At 38.5% G+C, this 16700-nt stretch overlaps 1 protein-coding gene across 1 annotated transcript in view; it reads left to right on the top strand.

The window, feature by feature from the left end:
* SERPINI1 (serpin family I member 1) overlaps positions 1-16700 on the top strand; it is a 64132-nt gene that overhangs the window by 24322 nt on the left and 23110 nt on the right. The window contains exons 2-4 of the mRNA XM_016215747.2: positions 12920-13187; positions 14186-14416; positions 16301-16495. Of these exons, the coding sequence (XP_016071233.2) occupies positions 12938-13187; positions 14186-14416; positions 16301-16495 (676 nt within the window). The 5' untranslated portion in view covers positions 12920-12937. The remainder of the gene's footprint in view (positions 1-12919; positions 13188-14185; positions 14417-16300; positions 16496-16700) is intronic.

Here is a 16700-nt window from a genome sequence, read left to right as displayed (position 1 = left end):
AGGAAGAATTCCTTTTTTTAAAATTTTGAAACTTAGATATTCCTATCACATTCTTGAATTTTATTAACAATTGCCTGCTTCAAGCTCCAGCCACTCACATGTAGACTCCCAAGCAACACTAGAAGTGAGAACGTATGACAGGTATCCCGTCCCATTGGGGCTGCGCTTGTCTCACTTGTTGAGCTTTGACTCCCATTGTTTTTCTTATTGGGACTATAAAACTGTATATTTAAAATACAGATCTATAGCTCTGTTACAGCATAAAACCCATGGCGCTTATGCCAACCGGATGCCCATTGTTCATTCATTCTCTGCAGGACCAATTATCTGCATTTTTAAAACATGTTCGGAGAACTATTTAATTTATTCAATTTACTTAGAGATAAATCTCATCTCCAAGATGGGCTCTGACACATACCTTGAGTCATAAACATATTCTCTGAGATTTCTCTGACACAACTAGCTTTCACTTTGGATACTGTTTAAGACTTGTAAGAAGCAGTCGACAAGATAGCAAAACAAAAACTGACACCCTTGCCTGCGCTTCGCCTTGACTCTTCCGAGACCCTTCAGTGAACTAAGGAGAGCCGAGCGCCTTAGGTGCGCTGGGCCGCAGGCGCCGCTGCTCACACCAGACCCCTAAAGCATCCCTCCCAGACAAGGAGAAAAGCCTTAAGCTGCTGCGAGGAGCTTGATCAAGGACAATAAAGGAGAATTTCCTGTCAACGAGGGCGGTTAAACGTGGAAGAGACTCAGAAGAAAATAATGAAATCCGTTTCTCTCCAGATCTGGGAAAGTAAGAGCCGTCGATTACTGTTCGGGTGGTTTCACTTTGCCGTGTGGAGAGAAGTATTCTCTCTCCTCCCTTTTTTCCCCTGTCCAACATTAAAATAGGCTTATTTCTTTGATTTATCTTTCTACACACTTCCTCAAGGTGTTACTATACTGTAAATGGGGTTGGGAAAATTACAGGGAAATGTAACCAGAATACTTTCAGGGAGTCTTTTCATCCGCTTGCGTTTTTCTTGATTGCCCACACTCTGCGGCGAGAATTGCAGGGAGAGGAAACCAGCGCTGCTTTTAGAAACCCCGATTGCAGTGGCTCTGGCAGGGTTATAAATGGGCTAACAGGTGGATATTTTTAGGGTATTAATACATTAGTCAATGTGATGGAAATTTTGTATTTCAAGTTTATAGGGACATTAAAAAACAAAGCAGTAAAATTATTTCTCACACACTTTCTCACTTTCCCCTTCCCTGTGGTCTGTAGTCCTGCAAAAGACTGTTTAAAAAGGAATGTATGTAACCATTTCCCCAGGGTACAGTTAGGGTGAGCCATGAGTATTTTGTGTTTTTTTCTTTGAAAGAAAGAGCCACCTGATTTCAGTAACTTTTATCACTAAGGAGTCCCTTCTGTCAGTTTCTAGCATTTCTAAACTAGGTGAAGAGAACAGAATTCTAAACAGGAATTAAAATAATAGTTTTTTTTTTTCAAATTTCTAAATTAGTGTGCATTTTTAAAATATGAGATACTGCGACTTCTGAAAAAATTGAAACAACTGTATGAAATATAAATTAGCAAAAACAGCATATGAAAGTTCTATTCCTCAGCCTGGCACACAGCAAATGCTCAGTAAGGAGTAGGTTGCTGATATTTGACCACTTTGACTTATAAAAATGGCAGTTCACAAGATATGACCTAATATTAATGTCCTTTCTCATTTACCTTAGTGTCAGAATCCCTTGAGCCTGAACCATCTTACTAAAAGAACACTCGGATCTCGGAAATATTATGGCTATTAGCTGAATAAGAAAATAGCTTTGTGTGCCCTGCCGGCATGGCTCAGCGGTTGAGCGTCGACCTAGGATCCAGGCGATCGGGGTTCGATTCCCGGTCAGGGCACATGCCCAATTGCGGGCTTGATCATTGACTCTCATCATTGATGTTTCTATCTCTCTCCCTCTCCTTTCCTCTCTCTGAAATCAATAAAGATAAATTAAAATTAAATAAATAAATAAAAGAAAATAGCTTTGTGTGGTCTCAGTAGACACTGAAGCAAAGTGAGCCTATGCATTTCCTCTCAGGAGAGTTTTGAGATGTCCTCAAACTCTCACACATGATCATATAACGTCAGGAAAGAGGTTAAATAAAGCTAAAGGAGCAAATGGCAGCAGCTATGAGGGCTACATTACAGTGGCAGACACAGAATCCAAAAACAAAAGGAAGACACGACAGAAACAGTAAATATAGCCCAAATGTAATTTAACATAAATTAACATAATTGATATAAATACAAATATAGATACTGAGTAGCTGGGATACATGCATTTTGCTGTGTCTGACCAACAGCCCTAACTGCCACTATCCCCTGTTAGGATATCATCACATTACAATAGTGTATTTACAGTTTTCGCTAAGGTAAGTTTAAAACTGGCTTTGAATGCTCTGAAAGTCTTTCTGTGAGAATTTTTTTTCTTTAGGTTTGTACACTGAGGAACTTCTCTGAATATTTTACCTGTTTCCCAGCCCTTCAGGAAACACTCAAGTGTTACTGAATGTTTGGAGGGTGAGTCAGTCTACTATTCCCTCCATTAGCAAAATAATTGAGAAACAGCCTTTACATCTGGGTATTTTTAGATTTTCAGGGACACAGCCAACTTTTTAAAACTTTGTTATACAAGTGCCATTTTTATATGAAAAGATTAGAAAATTCAGTACTTTTAAAGCTGTGAATAAAAAGCCAGATTTCTCTTTAAACAATGTAGACCTATCACATGAAGGAAAATAACAGAAAGGCATGTATCTTGTGTCATCTTGTTCTGTCTGTATCCCAAACACACAGCACAGGGCCTAACATGTAGCTGGCAAGGACACATCTTTATTGAATGAATGAATGAGTGAATGAATGAATGAATGAATGAATGCAATTCTAGGTATTGCATTCACCTTTGAATTTTATCATTTTAGCATCTATAGTAGCTCATTAAATACCCTTTGTATACAAGAAGTTGTTCAGTACAAATGACTGTTTCCTCACCTCTAGAAAGAGGGTCTGGACAGGCATTTCTAACAGGAACATGATGTAGTCTTGTAAACAGCTAAGCACACAGGCTGGGGAAGAGAGCTATTAGTATAGATTTCTTACAACATTAATGGGTAAGCTAAAACCATTAATGCCAGGCTTTCTTCCAAAATGGCCTTGGGCCACACATGACCTTGATTGATGATGACTTTTTAACAGGTCTCTTTGAAACGACTCCCTGAATTTTGCCTTGGGGCTTGTGTGTCACTTGTTTAGCTCTCCTGACAGTATTCCAAAGGAAATCATTCATTGGCAAGCACAAAGGCTCCAGGATTGTGCCAAACAGAATTATTCATTACCATTTTATGGAAAGCTCAAATCACATTTGTAGGAGGGATAGGGACCTACCAGCTCACTGGTTCTGGTTTGCATTTTTATTTTCCCCAGTAGTCACCAGCTTTAATGAAAAGCAGGTGAATTCTAAATAGAGCCTCTTTATCAGTTGAGATCTCCTGAAGAAAGGGGATATGTTTCTGAATAAAACATCTTAGGTAAGGAGACATCTTTTGTGGAGTTTATGCTACTTATTTTTCTGGTCTTTGGTTTAAACACTTGTATTATGGGCTGTTTGGTCAAGAACCAATGCTACAAAGAGTAGATCTGTTTAGCCTACTTCTAACCCTGCACTGCCAAATATGGTAACCACTAGCCATATGTGGCTATAGACATTAATTACAATTAAATAAAATTAAAGTTCTTGTTTCTCACACTAGCCACATTAAAAGTACCCAGTAGCCACAGTGGCAAGTATACATATGTAATATTTCTATCATCACAGAAAGTTCTTTTGGGCCACATTTTTCTAACTTCTTGAAGGACACAGAGTAATCAAGTATTTTGGCTTTTAATTTTTGAAATTTCTTATGGCTTATCGTGGGGAAAGGTTTAGCCAGAGACTTATTTATTCAGCATCTACTTATCGAGTCAAGACAATTTACCAAGAGGTTATCTTTGCTGTGAAATGTTCTTGAAGGTTTTAGCTCCTACTTTCTACTAGATATGTCCCAGGGAGATTACTGGGGAAAATCAAAATCTCCTTGGAAGCCTTGAGTACCACCAAAGAAAGAGAATCTTCTAAGTCACAGTTTATCTTCATTCCAGTGAACCTCCTCTTGAGGCTGAGGAATTGACACAATATATTCATATGTACCAAAGCACTTTAGAAATTCTAGGGAGTTTTAGCACCACATCTTCCCTCGGTTGTTTGCCAACATATCCAGGACTGGTTAGTTCCTAAATGAGTGGGCCACTATAGACTCTTCCAGTCCTAAACTTCCTCTTTGATGCTTGCAAAATACACAAGAACTTTCGACCTTTAGACATATAGCATAGCTACCTCAGCACTAGCTGCTATGTGATCAGTAATTCCAAGCCTCATGGTTCTACTAAATCATTTTGGGGTACCACTGGTACATTATCAATTGAACCAGTAATTAAAGAATATTCCATGATTAAGAAAAGATTAATATTCCAGTTCTTTTCTACTCTGATTATTTGAGTAGCCCATGAAAGTAGGTATTTCTTGAAAGAAAAATTTTAACTTTAAAAGTTTAAAGAATAATTGTTTTTAAAAGATAATAATCTTGACTCTCATACTCATAAAATTATAAAAATTAAAAGATTTTATTGCCTCATTAATTAATGAGACAACCAGTAAAATGTTATAACCAATTCATGAGAGAATTCAAAAAGTAGATAAAATATAAACCCATCAGGAATTCTGAAATACATTTGCTTAATAAATGCAAAACTGGTCAATGTCCATAGGTCAATAATCAGTTGCATTTAACCATACCTCTACACTGTCATTTTTATGGATAGGAATCATTCGCATCACTATCAATTATCTGAGACTTAGAGAGTTGTAATATTGTTCAAAGACAATGAAGGGCCTCAAACCCATAGGATCTCATAACCTGGAAAGGTATGTTCTAGATAATGCCTAATTTTTCATCAAAGAAAAATTGGTCCATTTCCAAGTCTTTCATAACTTTTTCTGGTAAATTAAATATTTATAGGTTACTTTCTCTCCATAGTGCTGTACCTTTGATTTATCTGGCCATTTCTTTCTTGTTTGAGAGATACCTGGTGGGCTTTTCTTTTTGCTTGATTCAGTAAAACAGAAAAAAGAACATAAACATGTATTTTATTGAAAGTGTAAGACAGTATGGGAAGAGTCACAGTGGTCTAGATAGTTGGAAGAAGCCAAAGAAAGAGAAAAAGATGAAAAGATTAAATCATGTAGATCATAACTTCATAGTGTTGAGATTACAGAATTAAGCCTCCTTATATCCTTTATTTCTTTGGTTCTGCCCCCTTGGTCTTAAGACCCATCTCAATATAGTAACACTTTTTTGGGAGAAAAACTTTTAACTGGAAAAATGTACAGTTTTTTAAAATAGCACAATGGAGGATATTTATGCATACCTTAGCATATTACAGCCTTAATAATCAAAGTTTAAGCGTAAGCCTTCTTAACATCCTGAATCACTTGTGGCCACCATTTATCATGTGTATGACATGATACTTTTCATAATGCATTTCCTGATCAAAACTTTTTAACACCTTTGTGATTAAAAATGTAATCTTAAGTAATTTCAAAGTATGTTTTTGTGTATTCTCTACATTTCCATTTGATTATTTGACCAATAGTCCACCCCACACCCCTACCCTCCACACATTTATACAGCTAATGTTGAAAGCTATCTGGAAGCTTCTGACAGCTTAGTACCTGAGCCATAGTCTTTCACAAAGCATACCTGGGTCATTCCCCTTTTCTTGATTTCAAAATACTGATTTATTTTGAGAGATTTGGCAAATTCTTCTGCCTTTAAAATTGTGCTGCTTGACATCCAACAGAAAGTTCTTTTGTATATATCCCAAGGACAAGAGACTTATCTCTGGCACAAATTTATCTACTTGCCTGTGTCTTCTATTCTTGGAACCTTTGTAAAACATTCGGTTGTTGTTTTACAAGAAAGTCAGTTGGTTCACTTCTCAAGTGATGAACACTTGCATAACTTACAATAAATTTACACCTACCTTTCTGTTCTGCATATGTGGTCCCTTTCCTTTTCAGTGCTGCAATCATAGTACAGTCCTTTGAGGACAATTCTGGACCCAAGTTTAGCAAAAACTCCACAGTGGAGGCAGTGCCAATGGAAATAAGTCAACTGGGGAAGCAATGGTAAGCAAGTAGCGGAAAGTTCACATTTGTCCAGCCTATGACACACAGGAAATGACAACAGTGTCACAGCTTGTCTCTCCGTCGGAGAACTAGCTGATTTCTTTGGACATTGATTGTAAAATTCCAATTTTAGAGAAGTTTAAATTAGTGGTGGGAGGGAACACCATGCATGTTAGAATTGAGGAAATTTGCTAAATTACAGATTGCTAAAATACAGATTGTTTCAGAAGATAATGACGTGTGTGTATGTGTGACAAATTATTTGACAAATTTCCCAGCTTCATAGCTGGTGATCTAGGTTAACCCTTTCTCTTAGTAAGTCAGGAAGCAAAGTCTTGGAGACTTCAACCTGCTCCAAATTTCACCAAGGGAGCTAGTGCTAACCAAAGTTAGAACAATGGTTTCCAAGCACCAAGCACTAGGCCATGGGGAACAATAAAAATAAAAGTAGCGAAACTTCATGAATTCAAATATACCCACTTTAAAGGACTGGCTTATTTTTATGTTGAAATGCTCATTCTTTTCTTTGATGTGTTCTTTTATGTGATTGTTAAATTTTTTTTGCCCCCATCCCAGTTTATTTACTGGTAAAACAAAACTTTAGCCACCCTATATTGGCTCCCTCCGTTTAAAAAATTACTAGTCCTTTACTTGCAAAATCTGAGAATAGGCTAGAAAGATTCAAGACAGTGTTCTTGGCATTAGGCATCTCTCCTTAGTTGTTTCCTGTGGCTGTTTTTTTGTTTTGTTGGGGTTTTTTATTGGTTTGTTTTGTTGTTTGTTTTTTGCTGGAGAAAGGACTTTCTTCAGCCGTTGTTCTCACCTGCTAAAGAACACTTCCTTTTGTCCCTCAACTCACAATTTGAAACCTTTATTTATTTATTTATTTTTTAAAAAAAATTCTTAATATGTCTTTATTGACTTCAGAAAGAAGAAAGGAGGGAGAGAGAGAGAGAGAGAGAGAGAGAAACATCAATGATGAGAGAGTCCTTGATCGGCTGCCTCCTGCACGCCCCCGACTGGGGATCGAGCCTATAACCCGGGCATGGGCCCTGACCGGGAATCGAACCCCGATCACCTGGATCTCAGGTCAACGCTGAACTGCTAAGCCATGCCCAGCCAGCCGGGCTGAAACCTTTTTTTAAATCAAATAATTGGGTTACCAAAAACAAAGCAAGTTACATTTGTGGATAATCCATCTCTATAAATAAGATTAACTACTAAGGAAGTTTTTTAAAAGACCATCTTTTTAATTGTGCTATCTTCTGGTTTTATGATTCCTCATACCTCAGTTACAAGATTTACGTCCCTGACCTGTTTCAATGAAGTATTTTCTAAAGCCACATACACACACACAATGCCCACAACCTACCCCAGCACTGGCAGCAAGGAAGAGAAATGGAAGAATCAACGGTAGTTTATTTAAGCTCAACGCCTTCTGCCTTTTCTAGCAGGACTACTATTCTGTACTGCAGGCCCTTGTTTTTATGTAAAGGCATGTTATTCAGTAGCTTGAAAATTATGAATCTACAAAGTAATGCTCTAAGCGAGAGTAACTCATTTTAGAATGTGCTATTATGATTAATGGTGAGGCCCTGGCATTTTGTAGACTAATGTTAATACAGTAACATTTGGGTAGCACCTTTTGTGATTTTTCAAGGTGGTGTACTTGTTTGTTAATGCATCCCATGTCCAGCCATTGAATTATGCCAGCATTAGTGACAGGGCCACTTTGTCAGGCTGGAAAGATCGTCTCAGACTCAATAAGGAAACACTTTATCAAAAGGAATAAAAAATGGAAATGAGGTACTACCTTTGGGCTCAGATTAAATTAGCTTCGGGAACTTAGAAGCAACAGCTATTCTTGCTGTTCCTTCTAATGCAGCATTGTGGGTCTTTATACCTCATGCTGTATTAATTCAACAAATATATATTTAGCACCTACTATGTGTAATGCATTAGGTGCTTATTTCGGTTATCTTAAGATACACAAAGATGAATGTATTGCCTGGCCAGCGTGGCTCAGTAGTTGAGCCTCCACCCATGAACCAGGAGACCACTGTTCAATTCCTGGTCAGGGCACATGATCCCCAGTAGGGGGCATGCAGGAAGCAGCTGATCAATGACTCTCATCATTGATGTTTCTATCTCTCTCTCCCTCTCCCTTCCTCTCTCTGAAATCAATAAAAACATACTAAAAAAAATAAAAGAATGTATTTCCATTTGTGCCTTCAAAAAGCCTAGGAAAAGAGATGATACATGTACAGATTTATCTGTAGTAAGAGAAAGCAGTGTTATGTGCTGTGGTTGAGATAAAATGTGCCAAGATTTCAGAGAGGGGGAAATTATTTTAATGGAAGAACCAGACGGGTATTCATGTAGGAAATGGAAGTGGAGCAGAACCTTGAGGAGTGGTTAGGATTTGAACATATGGAACCAGGTTAAAGTATTTCCAGAAAAAGAACTGTACAATCCAGCAACAGGAGAGGGAAGTTCTGGGATCTGTACTGCAAAAGGATGTCTGGCTAGAATTGCAGGATTTATAAGGGAGAGTTGTAGGGAGAAAGTCATGCTGGGTCACAGTGCAGTAGGTCATGTTCGAGACTAAAGATTTTGGGCTTTAATCCACAGGCATGAGAGAGATCCTGAGGTTTTATAAATAGAGGAATACCTGTTCATAACAGTACATCAGACAATTCACCTGGAGGCTATGCATATGTTGCATTGAAGAGGGCAGTAACCTGGGGTTCAGAGAATGGCTGAGAGCTACTGGTGGAGTCCTTGAAAATGCATTAAAGGGAAGAACTGTCACTCTGGCCATGGGAATGGCCACAGGATGATGGATACAAGAGGTGACAGGGCTGCAGCGTGGGATAAGTCTTGACAGCTTATTGAACATAAGAGAAAATGATATGGAGAGGAGACAAGGATTTTGATGTTTTAAGAAGAAAAAAAAAGAATGGGTTTGATTGATGAGAGTCCTATTTGAGCCACCTTGAATCTGAAGTGCTGGCAAGAGTCAAAGGCTAAATATATCAAGAGCAATTTGCAATGCACATCAGAAATTAAGATAAAAATAAAGCCAGAGCTAGAATTTTACTTACTTGGGAATAATAGGATTAGGATAATAGTGGAAGCATCTTTGTTTTGCAAGAAGTTCACCAGCGGGAGTGAGAACTTTACCCAAAGAAGGCTAAGAATAGATCCATGGAGAATACCTACACCTAGAAGGCATAAGGGGGAAAGGAAATTTTTCCCTCTGCCCTGGGGGGGGGGGGGAGACTCAGAAAGAGTAGTCAGAGGCAGTAGTCAGAGGTGAAGGGGGCCAGGGATGAGGGGTGGGGTAGGTGGCACCAGAAAGGCTAGACCAGGCTAGCAGAGGTCCTTTTGCTTGCACACTGGAAATCTTACCTTCAAAAGGAGGAGGGATCACTTAATTATGGGTAGTACGTGTGTTTTCAGAGCAGAGTGCTTTAAATCTTTACTAAGGAGTTTCCTGATATGACCACTCCCACCATTCACAGCCATGGTGCTCCTAGTTTCCAAGCAGAACATGTAAATCAATGGCCTGCTGCTCACTGCCCTGGGGAGAGCCCTCTCACAAACATATGGGTGCTCTTTCCAGGCGTCCTCTAGAAGCCCAAAGATGCATTAGTGGTTTTAGTATCTCTTTCCCAGAGTAAGAGAACACTGCCAAGTTGAATGTCTGCTCTTTTTTGCATCTAGACCATCTGCTGTAGACTAGGAGTTCCTGACCTGAGGCCAGTGAATATCTTGGCCAGTCAATGTAATGTTCTGTGCTCCATGTGCATGCATTTTTCTGAAGAAATGATTTACCCTTCTCCTGATTCTTATGAGTCTCCTTCTTTTAAATAGATAAGAACACTGTAATACTGTGAGTTCCTTGAAGACAAGAGCTTTTTCTTATAAATTTTGGTATTTTCCTGATACCTCTATCCATCTTGATTGAATGAATGGCTAATGGTGGTACATTAGATGGGCCATCAGGAACGATAAAACACTCATGTTGGCTCAATAGACTCTTGTTTGACTTAGCAAATATGTATACCTAGGAAGCATATTTTCTAATGATAATGTTCTTTGTTAGTATAATGTGTACTTTGAAACGAATGCTTCCCACACACAATCTCATTTATTTCTTTAGTGTTATGCAGAGCAGGGATTAGCATCTTCGTGTCACAAATGAGAAAGCTAAGACTAATAGAATGCATGTGACTGGCCAAAGATCACACATCATACGTCCACTATTATTATTATCTCAAGGTACAATCATTTGTAAATAAAAATGCCTATGAACATAACATATTTGGGCTTGTTTCCTGGAATTCTTATTGGTTTGCAGTAGGTTAATTTTTGTTTTATATGAATGAAACCTTTTTATTAGCCTGGAATTTGACATTCATGTTAAATGCAGTGGTTCCCAAATAGTTGTATTATTGAATGACAGACGCTATAGTAATATAGTGTCTTTAACTTTTTGGTCTTGTATTAGATAACATTAAGTGAAAGTAATGAGGACCAGGTTTGGGTCTGTACTTAGTAGAGGTTAAGATGACATGTCTGATAACAGTAGAGTGTCCTGATTAAGATCATGGACTTTGGGATCTGGCCTGGATTTCAGAGTTCCCTTAAACAGCATTACATCCTAAGTATTAAATACTGGATATGTTATAAGTTCTCTTTTAACTTAGAAGGCTACCTGCTAAATTGCCATCTGAATCTGAAAGAGAGAAAACTCATCTATTCTACTTCAGTCTTTTCCTGGACTCCTCTGGCTCAGAAAAGGAAGAGGGGGTGCCGAGCAGCCTCCCATGGACGGCCGAAGCTGGTAGACTAGCAGGGGAGCCCTGCCGCCTCGGCACCCGGCTTCTGCCCCCAAGTGTCAAGGGTGGGGGACACTGCCCCGTGGCATCGCGCTCGGTTTCCCGACAGCAGCCATCCTCTGCCTCCTCACAGAGTGGGCAGTGCGAGCCCATATTTACACACAGGCTAACCTTACCGTCCTAAACAGGCGAGTAGTATTTAAAGCTTAATATAAAAGTGGGACTGGGGGAACAGTAACTTGGAACCTCTCAGTCCAACAGAACCGATACCTAAAACTAGACCCCCAAATGTGAAGGACTTACAGATTAACCAGGCAGCTCTCTGCAACTGCAATTACAAATATGACAGCACCGATTAGGAAGGCCTGTCTCAAAAATCTGTTGGAAACACACTGCTCTTAAGTTAAATATTTATGCACTCTCTTAACTGAGGAACAGGGACTATTAATGTTTCATACTAATTGAAATACAATTTTCCAAATGTGTTTGCTCAACATCACTTTACGTGTTGTGCTGATGATGATTTAAATATATTTATGTATGTGTGGAAATAGATATACAATATAGAGAACAAGTAAGCTACTTAATTGTTTAAATAAGTAGTTTAGCTTTCAGATGCCAACAAACTGAAAGACTCCAAGGAAAAAGGGAATCAAGTCCCCACTGTGTGCCGGTCAGCTGTTTGGGGGGACAGAGCCTTTGGAACCCTGGTGTTCCGAGAGGCAGAGGTCCTATTCAGAGGTGTCTGGGCCCTGCCAGCGCCTTCTCTTCCCAAGAGAAATGGGTTCAAGGACCAGGTGAACTTGATATTCAGAAGCATTCATTTAAGGAGAACCCCGGCTTGTTGCTGTAAGCTGACATGGTGGCATTATCCTGGGTGTAGAAAGCACAGTGTTTCAGGGGTTCCTGCCACCGGATTGTCAGCGGGAGCCGCTGCGGGAGGGAGGCCAGCAAGGCTGCTCTGCACCGGCCACTTCTGCGGGCTGCCAGCTCCCGGGCCTCTGCGGGCTGCCACCTCCCGGGCCTCTGCGGGCTGCCAGCTCCCGGGCCTCTGCGGGCTGCCAGCTCCCGGGCCTCTGCGGGCTGCCACCTCCCGGGCGCCTACAGCCGGGGCTGCTAACCCGGCCCGCGGCGGGCAGGTGTGTGTCCCACCTCTTCCCGCCACATGGTGACCCAGCTGCACGGGGCATTCATTTTAACAGTTGTGAATGGGGAGAGTGGCATTTTCACCTGCCTGACTTCACAAGTTCATCCCGAACCCTGGAACTGTCTTTTGGTTGTCATTCTAGCTGCCCTGGATCTATGTCGTGTGGTGCAAGCTAAAGTAGACTGTTTCAGAATTATGACCAAGCTACGTATGGGGAGGCTGTGACAAACAGGCTAATTAACCTCAACACACACACCCTAGAATTACTTGTATATGTCTCTCCACATAACCTTAACCACGGGGGGCTGGGGCCATCTTGTTCCTGAGAGTATCCTCAGAACTTAGCAATGTTATTTGTTCAACTATTAATTTACTTTTTAAAATAGGACCTTCCTTATAAATAGAGAACAGACTGACAGCTGTCAGCGGGGAGGGGAGGTTGCAGGGCTGGGTGAAAAAGATGGCGAAGGAATTAGGGACAAAAAGAAGGCCCTCCAACATAATCCTTTAATGGGGCTTCTGTTGGAGAGATATTAACACTGTATATATTTAAAAACTTTTGGTTTGCTTTACAACTTTGCTAAAAGTCATTGATTTTTTATATTATATTTTTTTCTTTATTTTCCTGAGATAATTAATGTAAATTACTGTTTTCCAGGACCAAAACTATTCCAACATGGCTTTCCTTGGACTTCTCTCTTTGCTGGTTCTGCACAGTTTGGCTGTGGGGGCCACTTTCCCTGATGAAACCATTGCTGAGCTCTCGGTGAATATGTATAATCACCTTCGAGCCACTGGGGAAGATGAAAACATTCTTTTCTCTCCATTGAGCATCACCCTAGCAATGGGAATGATGGAACTTGGGGCCCAAGGGTCTACCCTGAAAGAAATACGTCGTTCAATGGGATATGACAGCCTGAAAAATGGTAAGTGTGCTTAGGTTTGATTTCTTACGATAGCTTAGCTTTAACTTTCAGCTAGTTATGTTCTCATGCCAGAGGCAGTAGTATTTACCCTCAGTAAGAAAGTAACCTCATTGAGATGGTATGGCTAGGAGAAACATTAGGCAGCCCAAGAAAGGGGATTCCATGCTCCATCCCTCACTGAGTTAATTTAAGGAAATTATATATTATTATTATTAATAATGTTATTATTACTTAAATAAACTTTACTGTGATAAACAAAAGCAAACTTTCTTGCTCTGATGGAATTTTCAGTTTAGAGGGAGAGACATATATTAATCAATTATCACATAAATAAATGAAAACTTACAACTGTGATGAGTGCTCTAAAGAAAAGCAACATGATTCCCTAAGAATATCAGAATTTTTTTTGCTTAAAATTAACTCTATCTTCATTGTTTAGATAGCATCTAAGAATTTTTTCATTATTATGAGAATTGCATGTATTAGAGAAAATTTGTAGTCAAAAGGTATTTGTAATCACTGACATGATGTAAGATTTCTATTTTAATGTTTCTAATATACATGTGAGAATTAACTCATTAAAAAGTTAAAAACTAAAACAATTACGAATGGATTTTCTAGTTTTAAAGTTTTTAAAAAGTCTAGTAAAACTAAAATTAAAGGAATAATTTGATTTTTTAAACTAGATAATTAAACTTAATTCTTATTCCTAATAAACATAAGACTAATTTAATGGAAGTAACCTAAGCACTTTGAAAGTAAACCACCAGAAAATCTTTACTTTATTGATTCTAACAAAATATCAGTTAGAATGAAAAATAATATCAGTTGCAAAATGTTCATTTGAACGTCTAGAAATCTCACAAAGTTGAACCTCCTTACCAAGTCAGTATGGGGATTAGGGGGTGCTTTTCCCCTGGGCCCCTGGCTGTGTTTTTACTGCCCCTCCACTCTCTGTGTTTGCTCCACTAATAAACTTATCCTGTGTCACTTTGCAGGTGAAGAATTTTCTTTCTTGAAGGATTTTTCTAACATGGCAACTGCTGAAAAGAGCCAGTATGTGATGAAAATTGCCAATTCCCTCTTTGTGCAAAATGAATTTCACGTCAATGACGAGTTTTTACAAATGATGAAAAAGTATTTTAATGCGGAAGTAAATCATGTGGACTTCAGTCAAAATATCGCCGTGGCCAACCACATCAATAAGTGGGTGGAGAATCACACCAACAGTATGTCGTCTGCCGCTTTTCTTTCTCAGATAGCTTAGCTTTGACTTGCTTAGCCCTGAAATTATTTGCCTCTTCATTCCTTTTGCATTTTGAATATTAGATAGCATTTAGTTAAGCATCTTATATTGTACGGATTAAAGTCTTTCTGGAAGCATTGTTTATAAAGAAACATTTGAGAAATAAGTTTAGTCTTTTGGCATGCCTAGAATTTCGACACTGATAAATTACTCTGAAGTCTGTACTCCCCAGTTGATGGCTTTTTTCTGTGCAGTAATCTTAGCTACTGTTTGGAATTTTGCTTGAGCTGACTATTTAATAAATTAGATACTGGTTGGAATGACAGTTGGTGGCTCTCTTATGATTAAAATAGAATAAGAGAGTTAAAAGTCAGAGTTTAAAGATTTTTGTTGGCTTTTAAAACACAGGAACTTGATTGGTAATCAAAAAATTGTATGGGATTCCTTTAAAAGAGAGCAACCCATTTTATTTATTTATTTATTTATTTATTTATTTATTTATTTTTAATTATCTTTATTGTTGAAAGCATTACAGATGTCCCCTTTTTTCCCCCACTGACCCCCTCTGCCCTACTCCCTCCCCCTCCCTAGGCCTTTACCACACTGTTGTCTGTGTCCATGGGTTATGCATATATGCATATAAGTTCTTTGGTTAATCTCTTCCCAACGCCCCTTCCCATTTTAAGCCCAAGTAAATGGAGAGAAATTAGAAAGAAATGCATTACTTTAAAATTTTATTTTTAATTCATATATTTTAAATGTACTTAAGTTTTCCAAATGTTTCATATTTCATTTTATTTTCTAATTTTACCATAAAAAATTGAAATTAGAATCTAAAAAATGAGACCAAATTTAAAGTAGTTTTACTACAGCTGTTCATTAAATTAATTCGTATTATCAAACTCCTCAAATAATGTTAATCTAATAAATTTTATGTTGGAACAAAAACAAAAAAACCCTGATGGCATACCCTATGTCCTATCCTCAAAAACGGAAGCACCTTTGTAAGCACAGAAGTGCTAAAATTAATAAAATGAGAGAGTACAGAGCAAAATTAGGTCCTATGTTTTTCACTATATGACTTTTTCTCTATGATCACTCTTACTACGATCACTCTTTCAATTATGAGATTAAAATGTAAGATAAAAGAAATGTATATTGTTGTTTTTTTAACATTCAAAGAATAAATCAAGAAGAATCACCTACCTGGGATAGGCTGAGTTATTAAAAGTTGTTTGTTTCCAAACTCTTTGTAAACACTTAACAATCATCAGGGACCCAGTACCTTTCAAGACAGATTTGGAAAGGAACATTTCAGGGGACAGAAAATAAGGCAGCACACTTTCAATTGGCTTCCACTTACGTGATTTTACCTAGTCAAAATTAGTTGTTATATTTGGTAGAAAGGCATCCAGTGTACAAGGGGCATGATTGAAATGAATGACATTTTAATCATGTATAAGGTTCAAAAATAAACTTAGCACTGTTTATTGAGTGCTTACTCCGTGCTGAGTTTTACATGCATCATTGCAACTAGAAACTGGTGAAGCCTGAGATTCTGCTGTATATAGTTCTGTAGTTTCTGCAAGGCTCAAGATACTTGTATTATTTTAGATGGTGTGGGTGTTTTAGATGCCCTTAAACTGTAAGAGTGTGTGTGTGCGTGTGTGCGTGTGTGTGTGTGTGTGTGTGTGTGTGTGTAACATTTTTCTTTTGAAAGTAAGATACTTTTTAAATTTTATTGTAAGTTTAGTAATGGTATACAGTTTTTCTGGATCACTCTATCAGATGGTAGTTTGATAATCTTTGGTCTCCTTTCATCTTCCAATTTAATATGGACTTTCATCCATTTATTTTTCCTGAATAGGTCTGTTGAAAGATTTGGTATCCCCAAGAGATTTTGACGCTGTCACTCAATTGGCACTCATCAATGCTGTCTATTTCAAGGGCAACTGGAAGTCACAATTTAGACCCGAAAATACTAGAACGTTTTCCTTCACTAAAGATGATGAAAGTGAAGTCCAAATTCCAATGATGTATCAACAAGGAGAATTTTATTATGGTATGACATTTGGCTTTTATTTCTCTCTTTTTGAGGTATATCAACAAATTTCTTAAGTATGTTTTATTGATTTTAGAGAGAGAGGAAAGGAGAGGGAAACATCAAAGTGAGAAACATCAATTGGTGGCCTCCCATAGGCACCCCGACCTGGGTATGAGGCCTGATCGGGAATCAAACAGGTCACCTTTTGGTGCACAGGACAACA

Source organism: Miniopterus natalensis, chromosome 6 (assembly GCF_054644295.1).
Source record: "Miniopterus natalensis isolate mMinNat1 chromosome 6, mMinNat1.hap1, whole genome shotgun sequence".
Lineage (NCBI taxonomy): Eukaryota > Metazoa > Chordata > Mammalia > Chiroptera > Miniopteridae > Miniopterus > Miniopterus natalensis.
This window is presented reverse-complemented; position numbering and strand designations above follow the sequence as displayed.